This window comes from Nipponia nippon, unplaced genomic scaffold (assembly GCF_047370975.1).
Source record: "Nipponia nippon isolate SJK-2023a ecotype South Korea unplaced genomic scaffold, ASM4737097v1 scaffold_3, whole genome shotgun sequence".
NCBI lineage: Eukaryota > Metazoa > Chordata > Aves > Pelecaniformes > Threskiornithidae > Nipponia > Nipponia nippon.
The window spans coordinates 39,908,143-39,935,966 of record NW_028262347.1 but is presented as its reverse complement, the minus strand read 5'-3'; the positions used below and the strand labels follow the sequence as shown (position 1 = coordinate 39,935,966).

Below are 27,824 nucleotides of genomic sequence, written 5' to 3'. Positions count from 1 at the left end.
AAATGTGCTTGAAGGGTAGCAGCCAATTGCATGTTATGGATGAAGAGTAGAACCGATAAGAGATGCTGCGATTTTTGCAGGACCTAGTTTATGTAAACTTTACATGTCTCAGTTACTAAAGAAAATGGTTACATATTTGTAGTTTCTCAATCTATACACCCGTGGGCCCAAAATAAAGGCATTCTAAATGCTGTGGAGAGATTTCAGCTGAAAACTGAATCCTAGATTACAGACATTAAACCTAACATCACAGCCTTTAAAGAGACTGAATTGAAAAAATATTTACCAAGTCTCAAAGGGTAAAGTGCATTGCATCTACATCTACTTCAAGGGGCAGAAAATAAGGAATGCTAAAGATGAGTAGCACGGGTAACAGGAACTACACAGTGTTTGCAGCGTACACAAAATGACTAAGCATTATCCCACCTGTAAAATGTAAGAGGGTAAAAAAAATAGCCCTGGAAAACATGTCGTCAGACTAGTTAATATAATTAAGGCTACAGAAAGTTGGAATTTCAGTATGTTCTCAATTCTGGGGACCGAAGCTAAGAAAACACCCCCTATGAAGTATTGTGAAACTTGCAACAACATAAAAAAAAATTACTCAGACCATCCCTTGTACCTGAGACTATTTGGGATAAACACAGGACAGTGCACCGGAACTAAGGAGGGATGTAGTTGGTTGTTGTAATTTTGGCAGGTCCCTTAGGATCTACCGGAAGCCTCTGTTTCCCTATTTGTCAATTAAGAAAATTACTTCCCTGCCTCACAGGTGTGTTTTAAGGGTCCAATTAATTAGTATCTCTGAAACACCCATACTATATAGATGAGGACCAAATATTTCTAGGCAGCTAGCTAGATCAAACACGTTGGTAAGGTGTGGCAATGGCAAAGATGTGAAGGAGCACTAACACTGCAGACCTGTAAAATGTTTAGCTCTAGGTAGTCATTACCTTCTTGAGTACCAAGGTCTCCCCACAAGCCAACAGGTCTATCACAAGAGTCTGCATAGGTTGACCGTGAAATCATTAATGAGGTTTTTTTTAAATCTCGTTTCAGTTCCTCATAATGGTCTCAATGACTCCCATCTTTTACTTCTGCAAATTATGGTCTTTGTGCATCTGGTATTTCAGTACCATACAGTTTGTAAGAAACAAGGAAAGTCAGAGGGAAAAGGTTGCCTGATATCCCTTCACGGCGTGGCAAGATGCATGTATTTCTGGTGCTACCACTGCTGCCACTACTACACAGAGAAGACCACAGAAAAAGTTCACAAAGGAACAGGAATACACTCCAATTTAAAAGACTGAAAATAATTGTAGTTTGTTTTTTATAAAACTTGAATTAAAATATTGCATGAAGACCCATAATTCTTTTTCAGATCTCCAAATGGCTTTTCTTGAATGTTTTTCCTCACTCACAGTTTAAGGGTTATTTTAAATCACACCAGTTCACACAAGTGTCACTTCCTTTGCAATGACAGGCTCAAGAGTAATCTCTTCTGCTGCTAGTACCAAGGTGTACCTGCAGTACTGCCAGAATTCTAAAATTATTCAGACTATTAAAAAAACCAAAAACCCCAAAACTTCTGCTAAGGGTACATCTGGCATATTCAACAAACAACATTCTACCTGGATGTACCTGTAACACTGAGCAGCCATCATTGTAACCGAGTTCACCAACTGCAAAAGGAAAAGAAGTAGGCTTGTAGATAATACTAGCTTCAGATAATTTACTACGTATCTTTCTAAATTATACTATCAACTATGGATGCACATTGCTAGAATGTACAATTTTCTATAAAGAATATCAAGTCCAGTACCCTGCCTCCCGTGTAACCTGTGTCTGATGCTTTAGAGGAAGACAATAACTGCATAATAAACCTTTCCAGTTGTGCAATAACGCATGCTGCTGGAGAGCTGGGATATCTGTCAAGCATAAAAAAGTAGAACACTGGACAAAGACAACCATTTGACCTTCAAGAGTCTTTCTTTGTCAAATGCAGAAAGTAAGACAAACACATAAACGACTCTGAACAATAATTAAAGCTATGTACACAATTTTGACTTTTAAACCAAGACCATTATGGAACAGATAAAAAAGAAACAAACAAATGCAAAGAAAGAAAGGCACACTGAACTAAGAAATTACAAGAGAGCCTTAATTCATACAGCCAACCTGTGAATTCCTTCACAAAAAAAACCCCAAAATTCTAATGAGATTAAAATTCTGTCAGATTTCACAGGGATCTCGATACACCACTCGGAATTCTCGTCTAGCGGAAGGAGCTTAAGGCTGGGTTTGGATGCTTTTATAGCTCTGATCAACGGACTTCAAGATGACCTCTCAAATATCACACAAGTTAAGAAAACTATCGGGAATTAGAGGCCTTCTTGCCCACGTGGTCTTAAAAAAACAAAAACAAACAAAAAAAACAAACAGACAAAAGAAGGTGTGGTGTTTATATCCCTTGAGATGAACCAATATATCTTGTGTACATCAAACTGAGTGAATTAATGCATTACATACATTTCCTTCTGGAGGAGCCACTTCAATGAGGAATGAATGCAAGATAGGTATCTTGAAAGATTAGGTTTACCTGCTAATAATGCACATATCAAGAGGCTTTAAAAAGTGTTATAAATGCCATTAATGAGTATAGGCACCAGACCAGAATATTTGTAAATTCAAAAAACTGGCATGTCACTCAGACTCTAATCAATTTAAAGAGGCACTGTGAAAGGTGGTGATGCTGCTATGCAGTAATTACTACTACTGTAGAATGAAATAGTGTTACCTAAATGAATACTTGCTCTACGTTAATTCCCTTTAGTTAGACAAGTACATGAAGTATGCAGAAAAAGTTCTATTAGTCTATAAAAGGCGTTAGTGTTAAGAAATGCAAAGTATTTGCATCTTCAATTTTATAAACTTCACAAAAGGTGCAAATGATTTAATGCTTCCCAGGCTCACATAGGCAGGTCAGTACTGTTATGTCTAGTTTTCCTAGAAGTACCATCATCTCGGGGCAGTGCTTTCTGCAAGCTTGACATAGCAGCAGTTCTTTCAATGTCTATCACAGCATACAGCTCTGTGCGCCTGGTTGGAGTTTGGGGAAGTGGAGTGGTGGGGGTTTTTGGAGTCTGAGGGTTGTCGGAGTCACTGCCACCTTCCAAGTCAACCTGTATATAGTTGAGCTGCCTGTGTTCTAAACTTGGACGCCTAATGTCAAAATTAAAGACTGTTGGAGTACAGTCCCGACGTCGTGTAAATTCTACTTTATGAGCACTTGCTGGTACTGTTACATTCTCTGTATTGACATAATTATGCATTGGATCTAGGTTATTGTGGTAGCCATTCAGAGATGGGGTCTTTGGTCCTAAACTGTCATCTTCATCTCTACTCAGCTTGCGGGCTTCCCAGACAGGAGGCAAGGATGGCAAGTTCTCATAGTTCAACAGCGCAGTTCTCCTCTGAGCAGAGTTGTTAACGTTCTGGGCATCTGAGGTACTGGTTGATGTCAAACGACCTCTCCTGACCCCTGAGGCACTAGGGATTGATAACCTATTTATATTTTCATACACCAATTTATTACCAGATGGTGTTTCTCTACGTTCATCACTGTCGTACCCAGTGTCCCATTCAGTGTTGTTTGTGCTGCTGCCACTAACTTGGTCTCTCCCAAGTTGCTCCAGTTTCTCTCTTTCCATTAACTGCCTTTGAACAGGTGTTGGTCCTAAAACGAACTTGACTCCTTCAGGCTCCAGGAGAACCTGAGCGTCTCTGTCATCAGTACACATCTGATCTTCTTTCACTTTAGTTGTTTCAGTGTTTGAAAGCTTTGATTCCAGTGGCACGTGCACACTTGATCGATTTTTTCTTTCCTCTTGTACCCCAGTAGTGTTGACATAAGTGTGCACCTAAAAGGGGAAGAAAAAAAAAAAAAAGGAAATTCAAATGCTATTTGCGCCTTTTTCCCCCCCTCCAAACTTCCTTCCTCCTTAACACCCCACTTTTCTAATCAAAATACCTGAAAAACAAATCTTTTGATAGCAGCTGTTTAAGAGCAAGGGTCATCTCTCATTTTGCTGAACTGTGCTCAGCTTTGTTTTTTTCCCCTGGAATTTTGTTGTTGGTTTTGTTATTGTTACTCTAAATAAAATTAGAGGTACTCAAGGCAGACAAAAGAACGCAATTTACATCCTACATTAACAAGTATTGATGTGATTTGATGTTTTATCCCAGTTGTGCTCTAGTTACAGCTTTTCAGGTTCTATTCCAGCTCTGCTCTGGTCAGGGCAACCCTGGGCTGCTCCAACTTAGCTCATTAGTTCACTTGGATGGATCAGCGAAACAGAGCTCTACTTTGTTGTCCCTTACCATGACAGTGACCAACAGTTCAATAGTTGCTTCGGCTAAATTTATCTTTAATTTCCACACTGCAAAGGAAATTTACTGTCCATTTAAAAAACAAAACAAAAAAGCCACAGGATCTCGCCTTGTGTACTACTTAAGCAATGAGAAGAGAGGTTGGCTCTACTGGCAAAACAGTCCACTCTTTCTTCAAGAGCCAACAGCCTCCTAACACCAGAAACTGAAACAGACAAACATACACTTCCATAAGAACTGTGGCGCTCAGAATTTAAAAGGAGCACGAGTTAGACCAGATGCCACTAAGAAAGCCAGGAGTACACCACTAGTTTATGCCTCCAAGTCCCCACAGTGGATCAACACGAAGCTGAAAGGTAAAGACTGAAGTAATGGATTCTTTCTCTAAATTTTAATTCTGTGTCTGGATACCCAAACAGCAAAAGTAGGATTTTACAGCAGCAGTTATCTAGCCTTCCCAACTTCTCTGTCAAGCTCTACAACCTGAAGCGTTATTTACAGCTCACTTGACTCCTACATTGATTCTTTAAACTCATTTACTCTTCAATAACTCCAACAACAACAACACTTGGACTCTTCTGTGGGAGCTGGTAACAAATCCTTTCCCACAAGACAGTTCAATGCACTTTGCTCTGGTTACCTTCTCTCGTTTCCAACACTGTTTCTTGTCAAGCACAAGAGTCTTCCTAAAACACATTACATTTTATTAAACTTGACTAGCATTTTCATCAGCAACCTGAATGATGAGATAGAATACACCCTCAGAAAGTTTTCAGTCTATCCCAGATTGGTAGGGTTTCCACTGAGACAGATCTCAGCAGCCTGGAGAAGTGACCTCACAGAAACCTCATGAAGTTCAGCAACAGCAAATGCAAAGTCCAGGGCCTGGCATGGAACACCACCAACAGTACAGGCTAGGCACCAACTGACTTGAAAACAGCTTTGCAGAAAAGCACCAGGGGTCCAGGTGGATGGTGAATTGAATGTGAGTCAGCAGTGTGCCCTTGCAGCAATGGGAACCAAATGTGCATTCATTTATGTTAGCAAAAGCACAGCCAGCAGGTTAAGGAAAGAGGCTATTACCATCAATTCAGCACTTGTGAGACTGAATCTGGAGTAATTGGCTCCCCAGTACAAGACAGACACCACTACAGTGGAGCAAATCCAGTAATGGGCCATGATTAGAGGGGCTGGAGCATGTGACATACAAGGAGAAGCTGAGAGAGCCATCCTTGTTCGCTCTTAAGAGAAGACCAGAAAAAAACCTAATAGCTGTTTTTAGCTACCAAATAGATAAAGAAAAGACAGAGCCAGACCCTTTTTGGAGATGTTCAGCAAAAGGCTAAGGGGCAACAGATACCAGCTGTAACAGCAAAAAATCTGGTTACATATTAGGGAAAAATTCTTTCACAACAAAGGTGGCCAAACACTGGAACACATGGCTCAGAGACACTACGGAATCCCCTTGTTTGGAGTATTCAAAGTATGACAGGACAAGGCTCTGTGCAACCTCATCTAACTTTGAAATTTGACCTGGGGGACTCTAGAGGTCCCTTCTATCCTAAATTATTCCATGATTTCTATTTGCCAAATAGAAGACTTACATGTAAAGAAGCTTTTTGACCAAGATTTCTCATTATAAAATACAATTTATGTGTTTAAAAACAATTACTGAAATTTTTGAAAATAATATATGCAAGTACATACTTTCTCTATCTTTATTTGTATATAAACATGAAGAGCAACTTCAAATAGTTACTCTTCCTAAGCCAGCTATCCTACAAAGTATCATATTAAAGAGGCAAAGCAAACACTTTTCTGAGGTAGCTAACATATGGTAGAAACATATTACACCTGATTCTGAAAAACACAAATAAAAGCCTACAGAAAAAAACATTAGAAAAATCTGAACTAATGTAGAACCTAAATTATAAGGGGGAAAAAATACCCACTTGGTCCTCTGCTACAAGTAAAGGATGTGTTGATTCTTCACCAACAGAGGGGAGGCGTGCACTTCCGACAGAAGGATGTCTGCTGGAAGGATGTGATGAAGCATCTCCAAAAGATGGATATCTGGGATAGCCGTTAGGTAAACTTTGTGCATTGAACCCAGGAGCTGATTCAATTAGAAAACAAGCAAAACCATATTAAAATAGAACATTTTACTGTATATGAGTAAGATGCTTTATATCTTAATTTTTTATTTTCAAAAGAGAAACTAAAATATGTAAAACAGTATTAAATATTCACAAGACTCAGTTTTGCTGGGGGGAAGGAAAGGGAAAGCAAATTGCGGAGTATATCATCCCAGTGTTTACCGGGAAACATGTCTGAAGCAACCACTGAAATCTAGGTATATTACACACCACAGTCCTCCCAGTAAACTCCCTATCCAACTTCTCTTTCTACCACTAACAACATGTCTCCCTAACAGACAGGGACTTATTTACTTAAGTTTTCTTTTGTCTGAAATGATCAGTAACCTGGAATTCCTAGTTTCAAATATCAAGCCATGTGCCTGGGATTACTCAAAATCCTCCGGTATTTTTGAAAGGACTTCACTCTACCCATCCATCTACTCATAGCAAAAGAAAGATTCCAAACTCACTCTAGATGTGATATTACCATTACTTTTTTCCTAATAAAAAGGTTGGAACATTGCCCAACATTAACATTTCTCAGAAATGCTACAAATAAATTATGGTGATATATTAGAAAGCAATTCAATAGGTATACACTGAAGCAGTGTTCTTATGCAACAACTACATTCCCCAAACTTATTTCTTAAAGCTGAAGAACTTGACTATGGCAGTTTTGCTCCCAAGACTTAGGATTCTCAAAAGAGAATCCTCAGCAAGTACCTCAAGAGAATGCATTACTGGTAATTCGCCTCTTAGCTGAAAATAGCATTTAATTTGCATTAAATCTTTAATTAAAAAGAAAACTAATTTAAAGCTAAGTACTACATTACATTCAGGTATGTCATCTGACAGTATAACCATACTTACTGGTAGGCGTTCGAGGAGTTCTTGGAGCTTCCAACTCAGTTTGATGATTATTCCTTTCTACTACTGGTTCTTCTACCACATTTATGCTATTATTCTGCATTATCTCTTGCAACATATTAAATAGCTCTTCTGCACGGGCACATTTAAAGGCAAAGATTCCTATAAATGCACAAGAAAAAAATCAAAATCCTTTAACGTAAGAAACATGCCTTACAATGTATATAACTTTCAAACAATAGAACTGGAATCCACATAATGAATACCTGTCAGAGAAGCAAAAATGTTAAGAAATTTTGCAACAACACACACAAAATTACTGTGAGAACCTTTAAAGTGTTTATCTAATAGAAGAAAAAGTTTCCCATGCACCAAAATTTAAATTAGAACAGAAAATTGATTCAATTAAAAGCAAGACTAAGTTTTGAGTGCTAAATGAGTGGTTAAAAAAAAAAGGGCACAAAACAGGGCAAGATTTTTTTTCTTTTTTTTTAAGCTGATAAAAAGGATACCTGTTAAATAAATAAATCAATAAAGACACTACATGAAACTACTGTGGTGCTACAAGGTCATATTTTTTAAACCAGGGTTCTATTAAATTACCATAAAAATAAGATACCTGCACAACAGGAAAGAAGGATTTAAACACTGGGTAAAAGTTTAGTTTCTTTAAGAAGATTAAAATGAAAAGCTCGTAAGACAAACTGTGTGAAACAGACAGTAACAAACCAATTGCTTCAGGCTAAAGGATAGACACAGAACACAAAGTTAGCAGCAATACCGTGTATTTTGCGTGTGTATTGTGCCACTTTGCCTTTAAACAGCAGGGAGCGCCCCAACTTACCCTCACCAGCAAAGTCGCAGCTTTGGATTATTCTTCCATTGAAAGCATGAAGTTAAAGTTGACATGCTTGTTAAACGGGGGTGCAGGTGCTCAGTTTTTAAAGTGAGTATTACAATCTTAAAACACTCTTTACTAAAAACTACCTACCCATATAGCTAGTTCTGTAAGTGCAATTATGTATATGCTGTTAATATTTATTTAAGGACGCAGAACTGTGACAGATCAGAACTACCAGAAATGCTCCACATGGCAGAAGTTCACAAAAACCCAGCTGGGAATATACCAAATGCGCTAAGAGGAATGATGCTCAACAATTAATATGCAGCTGGGACAGTGAATAAGCTTCATGCTTGCAACACAGCAGCTGTCGAGCTTCTACTATGTTTCCCCAACCCATGATCCAGCTCAAGTACAATAGTCCATGTTTAATTTTTTGTGTATTTCTGAAAATCCACACTGGATACTTAAATCTTAATGGACAAAAAATAAAATTAAAAAAATCTAGGTTCACAAACTTTAAAAAAGCTCCCAGTATGTTTCCGAGAAATTCAGCTGCCTTTACCCCTTTGTTTAAAAAAAGTGCTTCCAAATTGCTGATTCCTTAAAATATGAGGTGAACCAAATTGGCACTGAAGCTGCAAGCAAAAACAACTTGATGAAACCTTGATTTTTATTAAATACATTCACATTTAATACAATGTGATCTGTCACTTACACAATATAGTGACACACCAGCTATTCCAAGTTTTCTATCCTGAATTATCTATTAGCTGTGCTCCCAAAACGTGTCTTCAAGGTTTTTAATACCTAACACAAAGTCAGTATTTCGCGATCAGTGCATTCTGACAACTTATCAATAGATATAATTTGAGATTAAATGGAAAACACAAACAAGAATATTGGCTAATGCAATCAGTAAAAGTTGCTGGGCAGTATTCAGGGTATTCTCAAACAAAAAACTTCTCGGTCATCTCACCAAGTGAAGATGAAGTTTTGCAACTGTGCCCGCAAAACTCAGTGTAGGTCTCAGGAACAACGCTCCATTGCAAAAACGCAGCGGAGAGAACATTTTCTGCCACATTTCTTTTTTCTCAATATTCACAGTATTTTAATATTACGTTAGGAAGGCAAGAAACAAAAGAGAGAAGAAAGTGTTGCTGCTTACACAGCCTGCTTAATCTTCTCTATTTAAAAAAAAAGAAATTGTGAGGGAAGCAGAGAAGTCAATTAGACTTGGTGGAAAATTTTGCAGACTTGCTAATAGGCTGTGGAAAAGAACCTTCAAAATAGTATTTTCAATTGAATTTTATTAGTATCTATTTTAGATGTTTAGAAGAAGCAGTAAATTAAACCTGCAAAATCAATTAAGGTGATTTTCTTCAAAACAAAGTTTATTACTTTCTTCTTAGAAGTCTGAAAATGTAGTTTAGTATGGAGTATGCTGTAACATTTGAAAATACCTCAATTTCTTATTAGGAGATGAACTGAGAATGCCTTTTAAACTCTTCTTAAAAAAACCCTGTCTGCCCTTACCTCTGCTTGGACAATGAAGATTGCCCAGCTTTGTTTATGATCAAGTTCTTTCATCTTCCTGATTTTTTACAGTGAAATTAAAAAAATAAAAAAATTGCAATTGCTAAATATCATTATAGATGAAAACACTAGTAAATGCTAAAAATCTGTAAGAAAATAAAAATGCAACATAATTTCACAAGGTATGAATACATAAGAATTCTAACTACACCCAGCTACATCACAGTAGAAAGATGCAAAACAAGGCTGAGACCTCAACCAAAACAGCTATTCCCTTGGCACTGCTGCAGTGAAGAGAGAGAAAAAAGCCTAAATCTTCTCACTGGGAGCCAACCTTGGTCAAGGAAGGCATGATCTGGGAACTGTAAAGGTAACCAACTTTTTCCACTTAAAGCCACACAGAAAATACCTGAGCGTAGCTGGAAGTTTACACACTCCATACAAAAATGTGTCAAAATTTGAGAATGATGTCATTGATATTAATGAAAGTGGTATTTGTTTTAGGAAGAGGATAAAACACAAGTGTGGTACTGAAGGCAGTAATAGGGTAGGGATATCTAGTTCATACCAGTGCTGCAGTCTTAAAATCTAAAAATAGAGAATTCTTTTAATTCCAAGGAGATTCCTCCACAGTTCCAGGTTTCACTGCCCCTCCCTGAACGTTAAGTCAACCTCTGAGGTAGGAGAATTTCCCTGTCAAAACCACCTCCTAAGCTGACCAGAAGTATCCACACATACAAGCATGAAGTGCTCCAGGCCTACAATGCCAAAAACTATGTGCAACTCAAATCCTCATTTTACCATAAGACCATTCCTCATAAAGGTAACTTACTTTTTTTCCAGAAACCACATTCACATATAAAACTACAGCCTTTATAACCCTTGCCAAAGGACAGGCAAATACACTTTTTTAAACAAAATTGTCTTCCAACATCAAATAAACTTCCAAAAAGCTTTATATACAAAAATTCCACATACCTTGTCCAGTTTGACACCTTCGGCCACTTTCAAAAGAGAAAAGATTTGAGTCATAGCCATAGCGACGGAGACAGAGGTAGTGCCATTTTACAGAGTCCCTTTTACGGGTGTACAAAATTAGTTCTGTATCTGTAAGTTCCATTATGCCAGAACCCAGTTCATTACCATCATCATCCACATTAATAACCTATAAAAAGGAAGTTAAATAACATTAGGCTAAGTACTCTTTTGAGCACCAATACCACTACTAATAATCTTAATGTTTCACTGATGCACTTCATCTGCTCTGTCATATTAGTTACGATCCTTAAGGTAAAAGTTTAAAAAAAAAAACAACCTAACCAAACCAGTTCCTTTGCTCCCCCAACCCTGAATTAAAATAATACGTATTTAAAAGCAATATGAATGAGACTGCATAACATTATTGTAAAATCTGAAGAGAAATTTAAAATAGAAGAGATTAGTAAGTTAGATTTTTTTTTTTTAACTACCTTTATGTACATATTCTAGTATTTCCACATGGATAAGGCATACCTCAGATAATGGAATCTTTCAGAGCCCCATTTCTAAAAAAAAAATATTTGCTTTGTCATATAACCCCACTTACAGTTGGGAAAAGGAATGAAAAAGGATAAGGGGCTCCAAGATAAAGCTTCCTTCACATACCTGTATAGCCTTGCACTGTGCTGAATCACCAGACTGTTTTAGATTTTTTTTCCTGCCTTTTTAAAGTCAACAAATAATTCAAATACCCTATGGTTACCTTGCGTGAAAACATGTGTATAAAGCTTAAACTTTTTTTTTCTGCTTTTAAACCAGTTTGAGGTCATCTGCATCCTTTACGGAGTTCGGACAATGTATATTTTCCTCTGCATGTATTTTATCTCACAATGCTGCTTTTAGTGGGATTGCTTCTTATTCAGTAAGAAGGCTACCAAAAATATTCCCTATGGTATCAATTAATGTTGCTCCTTAAAGAGACATTTTCAACTTGAAATCTAGTCAATTGAAAAGAATTAGGAATAGTTTCCTGCCACTGAGGCTTATGCCAACTTTCTTCATTTTGCAAATTACATTCTTTCATCTGTCTCCCCCTGCTGCTAAATCAGCGACCCACACAAACAATAGAGAAATTCTATGAGGAGAAAAATAGGAACTAGTTACACAAAGTGATGTCAAAAGCATAAAAAGCAATAAAACAGAAAAATATTTTATCCTTCAGCTTTTTGTACTGATAATATTAAACATTTCCAGAAATTCCCATGGCTTTAAAGCTCATTTCAGTGTTGCCCTAAGGCAACGCATGAATCATTTTTCACTATGGAAGCACTACATTCCTTTGCCAACTCACAGAGACAGTTTGGAGCACGGTAGCAAATCTGACTTGTGTGACTATGCAAAGGTATGTTTACTTAAAGTCACCGACTTCAGCAGCTTGATGTTAAGCACGTTATGCACATGAACAAGTGTTCACAAGCTTATAAATTCCAGGGATATTAAGGACAGAAGCATGTTTATAAATAAAATTTTTTCAACTAAAGGACAAAAAGGTCTCAAAGTGCTATAATCAGCAGTGACCTTCAAGTAAAATCAGCAGTCCTAAAATTTTCCATTGCTGACCCCGCATCCAGCTTCATAATCACACTTCTCCAGTAGCTCTTCGCTTATGCTTACGACTCCCTTCCTAACTTCCATAACCTCCCAGAGGCAACGCTTACTTGGGCACTACCAACTGAAATGGAGATGGATGAAAAGCACAGGGCTGCTGCTCCTTCCTGAAGATCAAAACTGTCATAAAAAAGCCTACCCCGTCTACAGAATTCCTGTCACACTCTGGTAAAAGAGGATTTCTCAAAGGGGCAAGAGAAACCTGTAGCCATGGACACCTGCAACTCTGCAATGTTTTAACTGTTCAGTAATTCTCACCCTATTTTCATTTAATTTTTTTTTCCATCACAGACCTACTCTGCAAGAAAGCAACACAATAATTCACAGCATACCATGTCAGTTGCTTACCTTAAACTTGTTTCGATGGTTATCTGGGACAGTTTCTTTATCTGGACAGCTACAACAGCTACCCATGACTTCTTTAGAAGACCATGTGATCTCTAAAGGGGGAAAAAAAGCACCCCAAAATGATCACTTAGTTGAAGCAAGAACAGAGTATCATCGACAAAACAAATTGCTCTCTGAAATTACAATTCTTCATGGTGAACGTTGCAGTCATAAGTAATAAAAAATCAACATAAATATTACAAATATTTTTAAATAGGTAAGGTGGATTTGGCATTAAGGAGTGGCAACACCGAGCTGTTAAAGTCCTACCAATAATTCAACTCGAGGTTACTACCAAACAGACCCATTTGATTTGTCACCTTAATTCCCATGGTAGCAGCTTGGGGGAAAACAAAACCCAACAACTTACTGGGTGCGATTCCCGTCTCCTAAACCAGGGCCTTTGCACCAGGCAACTACCTGGATTCCAGTTCTGTCTAAATGAGCGCTCCCCGGCTCAGACTGCTGAGCGCAGCCCTAGTGACGCCCATACGCGCCCTGGGCTGCAGGAGGCTACCAGGCACAGGCAACACAAAGAGCCCACATGGCAATCCTGAAAGGCTGCCCTGGCTTTGGCAGCTCCAGGGCTGGCTTGCAATAGAGGGTGGAGGCGTTCCAGGCCTGGAGGCAGCCCTGTGCTGGCAGCCGTGCAGTGAGGCTCTGTGCTTCCACTTTTAAATACTTCCCATATAGCAATGCACATAAAACTATGTAGTCAAAGTCAAGGGAAGGAAAAAAAACCACGTTCAACACAAATATTTTAAAGCTTGTGTTTTTATTTCTCTTAAGTTCCGTTTGGATTAAATTGTGTTACAGAGTCTACTTCATTTGCTATAAAACAGTAAAATATACAACTAGCACAGAACAGCAAGGCTAAATTAAGGAAAGCAAAAACAAATATTTGATAATTTGGTTATTTTCACTTAAAGATTTTTGTATGTATGGTAGAACTTTCATAAAACGGTATGATAAAATGCTCGTAGAACCAAGTCTCACAACTTGCTTCTCCTCCTTCTACCACCTTGCCAAGGGTGGTAAGTCTTGCATTTCTTAAATACAAGAAAGTCAGACAAGAGAAAACTTAATCCATTTACACCATCTTTATATTGGATAAGAACTAACATTTCCACTACGCAAATGAAAAGTAGGGCAAAATCCTGGAAGACAGCTAGTAAGTCAACAAGAGATAACAACACTAGGAATCAAGAAGGAAGACAGAACTGGTTGATAACTTTTCCTGGCTACATGGGGAAAAAATCTGATGTCACCTTAAGAAAATGGGGACTTGCTTGCTAGACAGGCATTTATATTAGCATGCAGCAGTAGTATCCAAGTAGCACTTCAGTCTGCTGAGAAATAAGGTGCAAGGAATACAATGAAGAGCAGCTAACTCTTCCCCTCTTCTTGACCAGCAAATCCACTCAAAAGAGATACTGCTACCCTAGAGACTGTATAAATCTGTATAAATCCGCCACCAAACCCCTGCAGAGGTGAAACAGACAACAGAAGGGTAACAACATGGCTTGGATTAACCCAGTAAGAAAGCAGCAGAGCGCCAGACACAGTCAAAATCACGGATTCTCTAATGTCATTTCTGGCCATAACATGAAAACGTGCATTAATTTGACAGAGCTTTTTTCCCCAACTCAACATGCAGCTGGGGGGCTTGGTTGTTTGCTTGTACTGTTGCAGAGAGAAGCTATGCTACACACAGCTGGTTTTTTGCATAGTGAAGTCCTGAATTTTATTAATCAGTCCAATAACTCTCTCAATTAAAGACTACTTTTAATAGTCTTCACGCATACATTCTATTGTCATTTTAACTATTCCATTTTTTTGCTTATGAATTCTGCCTGGTTTGTTTAGAAAGGGAGATACAGGTAATAACGCCTATTACTAATCTCCTTCCCTGGCACTCCACAATGCTTCACTACAGTAATGTTCAGATGTTGGTCTTGTTAGCCTATTGATGCTACCCTACTTATTCTGAGACTGCACTGCTAAAAAGAGCAACAGGTGACAATAGCTGCAATGCAGATTAATAATGAATATATAAATTTGCAGCAAAGGTTTTCAAGCTCTGGTCCATACAGCAGTCATAGCTGCAGATGCTTCTAGCAGCCTTCAGGCACAGATGCTTGCACTTAATAAAGCCCAGTTTTAGACCTCCCCAAACGTTTGACAAAGTGGAAACAGAACTAGATAACAGAATGCTGTTATAGTATCATGACTTTCTTTGCATTCAGCATAAAATAACTGATCAAATCTGTTGGAGGCAGGTGCCTGCAAACTTAAAAACCAATTAAAAAAACCTTAACTGCAAAGTAGTTTGGGAAAAATCACTAGAGTTGCAAGTAGAAAGCTGTAGCATATGAAGGTGTTTGAAGTACAGCCACTGTATCTCAAGAACAACAAAGAAAGGGTATGTAATCAATAATCATACAAGTTCATTATTTTGCCTCCAATATATTCTAATATTAATACTTCAGAAAACCAAGAACTGCAATGCTGCTTCAAAGGAGAGATATGAACCAAGGCTATGAGGAAGAAATGAAACAGCTAGGGAATTGACAGAATTAAAAATCACTCACCTAGATTTGGCCATTAATATTCCCAGCCTCTGCTGCAGCATCAGGGCTTCTGTCATACTCAAAGTGTCATGCTGTCTTGTCACAGAATTAATCATTTGACCTAGAACTAGAAGAGTACATAAAAATGTCATTTTTCTTGTTTTTAAGGTGCCAGTTAGTAAACTAACAAAAATACATACTTTTTTTTTTTATTTTGGCAGTATAATGTCAAGTGAGGTCTTCATAGCTAGGACGCATCTGAAGTAGAGTTTTAGACAAGAGACTGATCTCTTAGAGCTCCCCCAGCATTTCAGTGCCTAGCTGGGTCTTGGAAGAAAATAATCTGGTGTCCCTTTCTGCAGTGTAGCCCATCACACTGGGGACTCCACTCATTCTCCACTCACTCCTTAACCAATTTAGTGTGTGGAAATGACAGATGCGAAGCTCCTGTTATCCTTAGCACATACCGAACCAAACCAGTGCAGACAAACAGAAGAACACATACAACTTACTCTGCTTAACTCCCTCTTACTTATCCTACTGAACATATACAAATGCTGACTTGTATGGCTAACACAACACCCTTTCTCTGCTTCCCTCATAATTCTTGCGCCATTACATTAACCACAAATTGCTTGGTTTCACTTCCCCCCTCACCCCCTGGATTACTCTCATACTAGCTATCCACTCACATTTAACACCGAAAACTCAACTGCTGCTTCCATCAGGCTAACAGTTGGCAGCCTTCATTCTCTGTAAAATTGCCAAACGAGCACTTGATGTTTCCTTTGACGCTGCTTCTTAAACTCGAGAGAAAGACTAAATTCTCAGAAAAATACTTTATTATTAGCCTTTCTTATCAGCCTTTCAGGATCACTATGCAAACTTGTTTGAGACCATTGCAGCTCTGCTTATCAATACTGCTGCAATTCTTTGTATTCATCTACTGTCCTCTGCCTTGCACCTGGATTTAAAGCATTTTAGGAACCCAAAGCACTCTTCTTTTTTGCATAGTATCAAGTGTAATGTAGTCCCAAACTCATTCCAGCTCCTAGGCATCATGATAACAGTTGCAGAACACTCTTACTGCGGAGGGATTGTGCAAGACAACAGCAGAAATTCAATACTGGTAAATGCAAAATAACGCGCCTAGCAAAGGAGCTCTATCTGTTAGGAAAGATCAGTCATGTAGTCACACAGTTCAATGAAAACACTAGCTCAATAGCTATCATAAAGCAAATGAAACAGAATTGTTCAGAAATAATTAAAAGAGCCAAAACAAAAATGCAATTCTACTGTATGAATCCACAGTGCACCCACAGATGTAGTAACGTATGCAACCGTGCCTCCCCCTGTCAAAAAAGACAGAGTAAAACCAGAAATACGCTATTTGGACTGCTCAGCCTGGAAAAAGGGACCACACAGGACAGAAAAGATGAGTACAGAATTATAGGTGACATGGAGAAGATAAATAAAGCACAACTATTTTCCAAATGCAAGCATTAGGGAGCAGCAGTTGACATTCTTAAGGGGAGGTTCAAAAAAACTACAAAAAACTACTTTTTGCACATAGTATGTAGTTCAACTTTGTGATCCACAACATCTTGTGGGAATGAGTTCCAAAATTTTAAAGATTCAGAAAGTAATTGGACAAATGCAAGCTCCATGAAGAGCTTTTAAACGCAAGGATGTCACATCTGGCTCAAAACGTCTCTAAGCTGCAGATATTTAGAAGGGTCTTAGGGAATGATCATAAAATGTTCCTTCTTACTATTCCCTTCCCTATATATTTACTATTGGCTGTCAGAATTTACTATTCACTGTCAGAAACAGGATACCGGACAAACCGATGCTTCAAGTCTGACCCAATAAAGCCATTCTAGTTAACATAAAAGGATGACATGGACTCTGCATAAATTTTTGAGTGCACTGTCATAGGACATTAGGAAAAGACATAATTAACAACTTGTATTTAACTTGAAACTAAAACCTAGATTTCACAAAGATACCGAAGGATAAACTTATTGAACTGCTTGATAGATATGTATATTTGCATACACATACTAAACATAAAGATTCTCTACTGTGTGTAAGTGCTATTTAGTATCAGGAACTTGCAGCAAGTCACATACCCTTCCTATAATTTACATGCCCTTTAGCCACAAGTTTTCTTGATCCTGGACAAAATTGTACACAGTTGTATTCAAGACTTACCCCTCTGCAACACGCACGGGCTCTGGTTCTGTGATAGCCCTACCCAAGCTAGCTGGTAGTATTTAACTATGGTTTTTGGTCAGGTTAGATTGTTGTTGTCTTAGCACACCAAACCAGCTCAGCAGAGAGTCTAGCCAGTGCCAGAGCCAGCTGGGACAGAATCACAGCCTTAGTCACCTCTGCCCAGTTTTCAGAAAACTTAGCCCCTTCCCTAATTACAGGGATTTACTTAATTTACCAAATTCCCTGCTGAAATCTTCAGGACAGGAGAAAGGAAAGACGGAGCAGAAAGCTTGACCCACCTACTCTGGTGGAATCTTAAAGGTAGTCATTAGAAAAATAATAAAATTAAAAATTTTCACAGGCAAGCTACACTAATGCAGGTGTGTTTGCACTGGTATTTACCCTGATATTTTTCTCGTAAAATTTTAAAGCCTTCACATGGTTTGGCTGCCTAAAGCAGACTAGGCTGTTTCAGCTACCTAAGAATGATTCTTAAATGATCTAAACAGAGTTTTTATGGATAAAAGAAAGCATGCAAATTTACAGCACCTAACTTCCATTAAATGTAAAGCAATAATAAAATTCTCCAACCAGTTGTTTCCAATTACAAGTTGGCTATTTACTGTTTGGGATTTTGTTAAATCTTCCCAGATTGCAAAATATTTACCCAAACTTAAACATACCAGGCGAGGTAGACATTTTCACAGTCACAACCCTAAAAGTTAATCTTTTCAGTTATGTCTACAATGTCAAATTTAGGAGCTGTAATTTCCCGTTCATGAAGCATCAGTGGTGGTTGGGTGCAGTCATGCAAGGAGGGGGAAGGGGATGGAGAGTATTTTCTGCTTCTCCCCAACACATTCATTACTGCACTGCAAGGTAAAAAACCCAGGCAAGACAAACCAGGACCAGCACTTATCTAAACCTTGTTAACAGGAGTGAAAGTTAGGAGCTGCCATAACTACACTAAGATTTATTACGCGGCTTTGTAAAGTAAAAGATGTCTCTTTCCCTCATAGACTAAAAAGTGGCAACAAGCTAGGCTAATCTCTCAAAAGTCAAGGAAGACACGGCACTAGTACAGACACAGTAGATACTTTTTTTTTTTTATTATTTTAAAGTCACAGTCAAAAGCTTGTAGAAATTCTAACATTTGGAATTCTGCAGCCTCCCCTGGTTGGGAATGGTCTGAACAACGTGTGCGTTCCCCTTGTGTAAGAAAGGCCATGTGGACAAGCTGCAATCGTACTCCTCCTTTCGCTCACAATAACTGGTCACCCCATTAAAGTCTGCTCACAGTTGCAAAGCAGATCTATTAACTGGCATTAACTTAGTTCTGCATGCTCTGGTTGCACAATCAAACATTAACTTTGGGTGATATTTTCTGTACGCATTAATTCCTAGCACACACCTTTTAAAAATCAGTGAAGGAAAAACCCCAAACCATAGCGTGTCTCAGAAGAGGCAGGGAGAAGCAAATGTGACTTGTCTGTAAACCACTCTTTTGCACATACTCTTTTCAAATGAAAAAGTGGCCTTTCAAACCACTAGCTGCCACAGTGCTAGATCCTCTGTATGTCTTGCTGTCAGTCCTACAAGCAGAGAGCAGAAACATAACTAAAGTGCATTAACATTATTTTCATGTGTTTTATACCACAAAATCGTAGTTTAAAAAAAAAAAGAAAAAAGATTACTAGGGCTTTTTCCTCCTTCAGAAATTTTAATATCTAGAAAGCCCAATTAATACAATGGCATAACTGGAGAAACGTGCCTGCGTACAGGTTGTTAGCGCTCAGGCTGACAAGCACTTGAACCTATTCATTCACATATTATCAAGCACTTGATAATATTTTGATCACAGCTAAGCACTATAAACACACACTTATTTACTGCCATTTTTGCCTGTAACATTCTAGATCACCCAATTTAGAAGACTGCATCTACTTTTAAATTTAAAGTCTCAGTATCAACAATTTTCAAAGCCTGTTTCTTGTTTGGCCTATGCTATTTAAAAAAATAAATAAATAAAAGGACATAATCCCAACCACTAGAACACTGAACTCCTCTGCGCTTTTATTTCCTACTCTTATTTAAAATATTTTCTTAAAAAGGTAGAGTAAAAAGAAGTATTATCAAACCCTCTACACTTAACATCAATTTCTGTGGAAATAAAGCGGTAATGATAAAAATTGCAAACTCACTGACAGATGGATAAGTCAAAATCAGGAGTATTTCACCTTTTTCATTCATTTCTTTAAACAATTCTATTTAGCATAGTGAGTAGAATAATATTTTTCAAATTGTTAATTATTTTTAAAACGTGAAACTGCCTGGCACTTCATATTTCTTTTGTCTTCAATAACAATGCAAGGACATTACCTTCATAGTTTAAACTCTGCCACTTCCTAAAATACAGTTCTCAAAATGGGTTCCATAACCATTGTAAAGTGTTAGCCAGGGTTTACCTAAACTTGAAACATGTTAGCCACCGTGCTTTACACCAACACTGAAATCAATCATTACAATTCAGCAAGCTCAAAAATGAAGTCCATTTAAGATTTTTTCAGCTGCGCTATAATACTTGAGTATTTCGGAACTACAGAATTGGGTTCTCACAGCTGTTTACTATCAAAGAATGAACAAAAAGACTATATTCAATTTCAAGTTTTATTAACACTCTTTAAAAGCAAGTTATATGAATGGTTTCAACACCTGCTTCTTTCTTAACTTCATAGTTAATGCTCAGATCAATCAAGTAAAAATAATAAACAAACAAAAAAATGGAAATGAGTTGTACTTGACAGCTTCAGGAGAAATCCTTAAGTTTTTTAAAGGGAAAAGCCCAATACTTAGGAGTGGAGGGAACAGACAATGTAGTGGTTGTCATCTGTACCAAGGCTAGGAGGGTTTCAACATCATCGCTGCCTTCCGTGAAATAAATTCAGGTTACTGCCTAGGGGACAGTCAGAATGACAAACATTTATTTATTTTTAAAAAACAAGTTCCCAGATATTTTCAAATTCACTTTTTCAAATTGTTCTTTTAGCTGCAGAGTTTTGTTTGCTAGCTCTTTTCAATTTCATGTCACCTGATCATAATAATGACAAAGCAGGAGACGAACCATTTATTTTCCTGCCCAATTTGGGTCCTCTTTAAAAGTTGAAGTTATTTGGGAACATGAGATACATGTATGAAAAGACAACTGTTACTTAAAAAATAAATATTCTGCTGAAACCAGTGTTTGTGGGAGTAAGAAAGTTTAAAACTGGCCAGCATGTTTTCTTCCTGAGTTCTTAAAACTTTGAAAGAATGGATTCTACAAGCTATTTCAAACTCAAATTGTGCCATGTTTGAATTTACATGTATCATGTAAAAGACGCTTTACCACAAAAGGAAAAATTTAACTTGCACATTACTCTCCATCCTAGGGTCATCAATGTTGGGCACTTTTCATCATGAAGCATCCTCTCATCTCAAGTACAACTGGCAATTGCCCACACAATAGAAATACAGAAGTTTACTTGAATATCTAACAAAAGTGGTATTTTTCACAGAAACCGTGACCTTGAAGATATAACAACTTGTGTAAAGTGGAGCACATCTGGCTGAAAGCTAAATTTCATCCTTCTGTTTGATGGCCGTAACAGCAGTAGGGACAAGACCTCCTAGGAAAATCAGGAGACTTCTAGGAAGCCTTCCTGAAGCCTTACAATTGCCTTGTTGTGGACCTTGTTGTGGAGCCATGTTTTCCTGCCACATAGTTGAATCTCTCCACATAAACTGTAGCACAAGCAAGCTACGAGCGGGTTTTTTGTTCCTTGACGCCTGTGGTGTGAGCCTGTTTGAAATGGGAGAGCTTGAGGGTGCCCCTCCTTAACCTCCTCTCAGGTAAGAGGATGTAGCTTCAAACTACAAACTACAGAAGCAAGTGGGAGACAACGATTTTTTTTTTTTTTCTGAAAACCCATGAAGTCTCCACTGAGAGACATGAATTCTGTTGTATTTGCAGCTTAAAGGTAGAATTAGCTCTCCACAAAGGATCATACCAAGCCCAGAAAGCCAGCTCTTTCTCCTGATGCCTTGGAGTTCAGGAATTATCAGAAGTGATGGCAATGGCAAATTATTTGTGTCTATATAAAAATATGTACAAATTGCTTAACATTAAGTAAAACTCCCCCTTCTCCCTTCCTCCAAGCATGTTAATGTTGTCACCTCTTATAAAACTCCTTAAAAATAAATATTTTTCTCCTCAAAAGTATCACTTAAGATAGCTAACACTTAAAATACTTTGTGCAGGAACAGACCCATCACATTTCTAGATTTTGCCTTTTACAGGCCCATTTTTTTTCTACCTCACCTGGGGTATAAAATAAAAAAATTTTAAAAAGTAAATTCTTTACTTCAAGTGGAAAGGTGCAAAGGAAAACCTAGGGAGCACGGAGGAAAGGTTTTTATTATTTAAGTAGACACCAGATTCATCTTGTATTTTAGGTCACTAACCTAAACGCTGTCAATCAATGCCTTCGCCCCACAGAGACTGACCTCTTTCCATTTAGCGTGTAAGAAACAGAGTCCAAGTTTTGGTTGTCTAAATTGCATCTAGACACTAGGAGCAGACATCACAAATAATTTGCTAGGCATCTGAACACATTGAAATTGGAAAGTTCAAAATTCGTGGTTCTCAAGTGTTTGAATGTTTACATTTATACAGGGATTCAGGCAAGAAGCATCCCCAGTTCAGAGCGGGTACTACAGCAACCATCAGTATACCTGCCTGGCACGGGCTGCAAGACTGATCTCACACACAAAATACTTGGTGACAGAGGTGACCTATTCAAATCAAGAAATCTAATTTCATTACAGTAGCATGAGTGGCTTCTTATAGGAACGTTACAGATGTCTTAACACTGATTTCTTTTAAAACAGAAGTTATTTTTAATCTTTTTTTATGGCTTTCCGTATATGGAAACAAAATAACTGTCAAACATTTACATGATACAAACCACTCTGCAACTTACTTTTTATCTCTCTCTCTGTCCCTCATTTTTCCCTTAAGGACCTATTTTTCCTTATAAACTTTTTACAGAATGATAATAAATGTAAATTGATCTATTTCAGATTTGACATCCTTCATGTTTCATCATTTCCACCTTTGCATACCATGTTAAATATTGCTTGATATTTGATTACAACTGGTGTATTTAGATTTGTTTAACAGTGAATTTTCACCCTGCAAAATATAAGAAGCAAGGATGGGATGCAATTTATAAAGCAACCTATTTTTCTAGATCCTTCATGAAGAATACTGAGGACATGATACGCCAAAGGGAAAACATGCTTTAACAGATACTGCATGAATTGTGGATTAAATCCTCTATTTAAAAATTCACCTCAAATTATGTCAAAATTTGCATTAATCTTTACCATCCCAAAATCTTCTGATGACAGAACCTGAAGCTTACATACTCAATTCCTTCGAATGCTAGCAACTCCACTCAACTTCTGTTTTCTGTTTGCCCTATGATGAGCCACAGAGCACAGAACCTGCCCCTCCCCAAAGCTCATTCCAGTATATCTTTCTCCTCTTTTAAACTCTCACAATTAATTGGAAATACTTGAAGAAAGCACAGCCAAATCCCTACAGACACATGATGAGAAGTAATTTTCTCAGCTCAGAGTTTTTGAGTACTGTTGATGCTAATGGTTATTCTACAGCATGGAATAATTTCACCTGAATACCGTCACCTCAGAGATTCAGTACAAACTGAGAGTATAAATCTGAGTGTTTCAGGTTACACATAGACAATTTCTAAGTAACTCATTACATCGTCTGCTCATTAACCAGAGTTGTCACTACAGCAAAGCAGCTTTAATTTTTCCGCAGAAAACAAATTTTGGATGAAAGTGGAAGTCGAACAGGCATTTGAGACAGCAAACAGACTAATAAAGAGAGGAAGAAACTTACCACGTAAGAAAAATGTTACTGAGTAAAATAATTATTGTTTTATTGCCATATTATTCCTTCCAGAAGATAGGTGAAGAAGGCTGAAATGGTACTGCAGTCAGTCCTTTGAGTTTTGCTGGTAGCCGAATACTGCCCATTTTATAACTGGCTAATACAACAGATTAAATGGATAACCTGTTTATCTGATGTGGCAAATCCTGCATCTTCAGAGTCATGATGTAATCCATGGTGGCAAATTCTATATGATTTAAGAATTCTGGTATCCTACTTAGGACTTAAAATAGCCCATACTTTGACCTTCTATTTATTTTGGCTAGCATATCTTCACTACCATGAAGCCAAGTTCTTTCAATTGGAAAACAAAACTTCGGTTTCTGGAACACGGGACTCCCACGTACCAGACCTCACATGCACATAAAAGATGTAGCACCAAAATAAAGCATTTGCCCTGAACTAGTAATTACTGAGTGTGGTCAGCTCCAAGAGCCTCATTCCCCCAATGGTCACAAAAAGGACCTTTATAATTATTTTGGGGGAAAAAACCAAAAAAAATCTGTACATCAGCAAAGACTGACTAATTCACTTTAATGTTTGGAGACAGAACAGACGTAAGAGGTGCCAGAACTGGAATGTTCTCCCATGGAAACACAGGGGTTTAAAGGGATACGAGTGTTCAGCAGAATAGGAAGAAACCCCTGAGAAATACAGCAAAAGGGGCATGAAATGCTCTCCTTGCCTGCCCATGCATGCCGCCATCCTTCAAATCAACACCTTTCAGGTGTCCTGGAAGGCCCTTGCCTTGCACAGTCTGACAATCGACGACGTAACAACAATTCACTCCCAAACAGCGAATACATTTTGGGGAGATGGTGTTTTAATAGTAAAGCAAGCTGAACTAAGGTCACTCATAATCCTTGCCCTTCACCCACTTGGCAATGATTACTAAGAAAATTAATATTGAAGGTGCCTAAGTACTAGAAGGATGAAAAAGCAGCAGTGCTAACAAACCATAACAGAGTTAAAAACAACAATGAAGGAGATCCAAGAAGAAACTAAACATGCTGAGAAAGAGCTTGGTTCCACTGGCTGCAATTATGGAAAACAAACTATGAATGGTAGAGGTGAAGTTGCAGAATGTAGTTTCTAACTTTGCTTATGCTAACAGGTAGAGTTTTACCTCAAGATTTTTTATTAAATGAACATGTTGTCAGACTTATGATTAAAATACAGTAATAAATGTACACTCCTTTTCTCTCTTTAGCCCTTTCCAAAGGGGAGGGGGGGGACCAAAATACAAAACTGGCAAAACTCAAGCTAAACTGTAAAGCCTTCTGGCTCCTATGAAAACAAAATTATTGCAACCACACACAAGCTTCAGCACACAAGCTTGCCGTTTCGGTGCACCGCCCTCGGAGCCCTCTTTGAACACGCGGCGAGGAGGCTGATGCAGGATCGCACCGGGAGCTTGCCCTCTCAGCAGCATTCCTCCGCCGGCACCTCCTGACGCTGCCAGCCGCCTGCTCCTCAAACTCACAGGAGGCTTTCTTTTCTTTTCTTACTCCTCCTTTTTAACACCCAGATCCTCACGACTCAATCTGTTTTGCTGTATATGTTTCAGTATATTTGGATTCAAAGTGATTAGCAACTTTTTACTTCTTCCCCCTCACCCCACCCTGTCTTGGTGCTATAAGAAAAATACCCCATACAGAAAAAAAAAAACACTTAAAGAAAAGCAAATTAGGAGCCTTGTTGGTTTGTTTAAATTCAGGACTGCTAACTGGTCTTGAAGAGTCATCATGTAAAATTTTGAAATGGCATGTTAGTATTAAATTAATTCTCTACGGTTCTCCTTAAATGTGACCATTTTAGCAAAATGCTCAAATATAGGTAAGTTAGTTAAACATTTGTTGGAACACTGTTCATCAGTAATTCTTTAAAAAAAAAATGGTCATTCTGAAGAAAAACTCTTATATTCACCACAATTACAGTAGAAGTGAAGATTAAAGACCAACTCAAACAGCTGAGTTAGATGAGCAGAGAGAACTGCAGCAGGCAGCAATGTTGTGCTAACACTTAAATACTTCATGGCGTTTAAGACTGATTTAAGTGCCACTGATCCTACACTTCTCCACTTTCCTCTAGCATGAGATTTTAAGACCCGCATTCCCTTACCCTGAGGTGTGGCACCCCATATTTTGGCCGATCCTAATGCAATATAAATGGTAACCACACATTTCATCCAGGTACTAGGTCGATCCGACTGTTCTGTTCAATAGGTGCACACATATGCATACACGGCATTAAATGGAGTTTCAACTCTTCACTTCAGCACATTTCGAAAACTCTAGGTCTTTAATGAACAGGCATCTTGAACAGAAGCATACAAGCCATTTGCTCCACCATCCCCATCTTCTGAGGATGTGGGACAATGTTCCTTGTTCTACTCTAATCGCTCTCCAAAAAATGATCCTCTTATTCTAAGCTTCCAGAGAAACAAGACTTATATTTTACTTGGTATCATTTTTAAAACAACTTACACACATGCAAATATTTTTCAATTTCTTACTAAAACAATTTCTCCAGATCCACATCACCATATTGTTTTCTGTGAATGTCTGCCAGATTAACTACATCCTTTTAAAAGAAACAGCCAGAACATCAAACTCCAAACTGCAACATTACATTAAACACGCAAGCACTACTAAATTATTTTATTCTTGGAAATGCTGAATCTCTTAAAAAATGTCCTCTGAGGAACAACATATACAAAAAGCATAATTTTTACACAACAACAAAACCGCAGAAACAGGACTGATGTTTTAAGCATCACTGCTATGGAAATGCTTTTTGGATATAGGATCAAGGAGAAAGGCAAGGAGATGGGAAAATAAAGTAGAAGGCTACAACAATTAAGTCAAGTAATGGAGCCTAAGAGGAAGAGAGAATCTAGCTTTATTCTTGAAAAGGATGCCTGGCTTGAAACTGTTTAAATAGTGAGTCAGCCCTCCAATATTTAACCACAAATGCCTCCTCAAACTTGAGCCCCACAGCTCCTGCCAAGTCTTCAAAGCCAGCAAAGTGCCAAATTTTGTAATTAAGTAAATGGCATTGAGTTTATATTTTTTTAATATTTTAATCTCTGAAATACTGTTCATTCAAACATTTCAGGAAAGGTTAAGTTTTGCTTTTATGTTTTTGACATGTTTTGCACACAGTCTTCTAATACATTAATAGAAACAACACTGAAAAGCCTGCAAGGTCTTTCTTACCGAAATGTTAAGCAGATTCAGTAAGATGTTATCAAAACCAAGACCACAACACTGTGTTTTATAAAAATAAATAGATAAATACAGTTTCAATGTGCATTCTCAATATGTGCCTTTCTTCATCCATCCATTGGTTCCTCTTTTGCTACCAGCAAGTTCTTAGCACTTGGACACAAGGAACCTGGCCCTACCTGAACATCTAGCTTTTATACATGGTTTTTATTTCTTGGAAAACTGACAATCCCATCCTCACAAGACATCATTAAATCTGGTTTGTTTTTTTTTTTTAAAACAGTTTGTCTTCTGTATTTACCATTTCTCCCTTTCTGCACAGAACTCTCTTCATCACATTTGAAAGACTCCTGATTTTCTTAGTTCCATTTCCATGCCTCCTCATGTGCTTCTTGTACATTTTTTCTTCCCACTTTAAGGAGAAATTCTAATAATCATTTAACTTTACCTCCTCTGTGACCTCAATTCATTGTACAAAAGGGGAAGATTAACACTAGCTAGTTACTCCTCTAAAGCAAAACTATGTAGACTTTTCACTGGTAGCTGATGAGAAGTAAGATCCATCATCTTAGGGTATCTTTTGTCACCACTGAACTGCATCTGCCAAAAAGCAGGTTTAAGTTAATTTTTTTTTCTTTGCATTTGCAATGAAGAACAGCATAAGCACATTTAATTAATGTGGCTGATTTGTTAAAGCATGGCAACCTGACTGTGTAGATGCCTGTCCTTGCTTTGGGCTGCACCAACTGATTAAAATTCTGATTATTAGTATCTGCCCAGCAGATTTAAGTAAAACCCAAGTATAATCATATTTGGGCATCCAAGCAACCATTTTCTTCTTTTCACTGCTGAATCTCTTACAATGAACTTCTATGCAATTAAATAACTTTTCATCCTCCCTACAACATCTTTAGGTTTGAGTACCCCTTTGTCAGTGGTGTAACACACTCCCCATTAGTCTAGATGATCAATGATCTAAAAACTATTTTC

General features: G+C 37.9%; 1 protein-coding gene across 1 annotated transcript in view; it reads right to left on the bottom strand.

Moving 5' to 3' along the window:
* Positions 1-2,441: 2,441 nt before the first annotated feature.
* The window catches only part of FRS2 (fibroblast growth factor receptor substrate 2), a 55,195-nt gene continuing 29,812 nt past the window's right edge, over positions 2,442-27,824 (bottom strand). Inside the window, exons 2-7 of the mRNA XM_087767850.1 lie at positions 15,396-15,501; positions 12,766-12,857; positions 10,750-10,936; positions 7,398-7,556; positions 6,342-6,505; positions 2,442-3,920 (exon numbers count right to left, since the gene is read on the bottom strand). Coding sequence (XP_087623976.1) covers positions 2,970-3,920; positions 6,342-6,505; positions 7,398-7,556; positions 10,750-10,936; positions 12,766-12,831 — 1,527 coding nt within the window. The 5' untranslated portion in view covers positions 12,832-12,857; positions 15,396-15,501 and the 3' untranslated portion in view covers positions 2,442-2,969. The remainder of the gene's footprint in view (positions 3,921-6,341; positions 6,506-7,397; positions 7,557-10,749; positions 10,937-12,765; positions 12,858-15,395; positions 15,502-27,824) is intronic.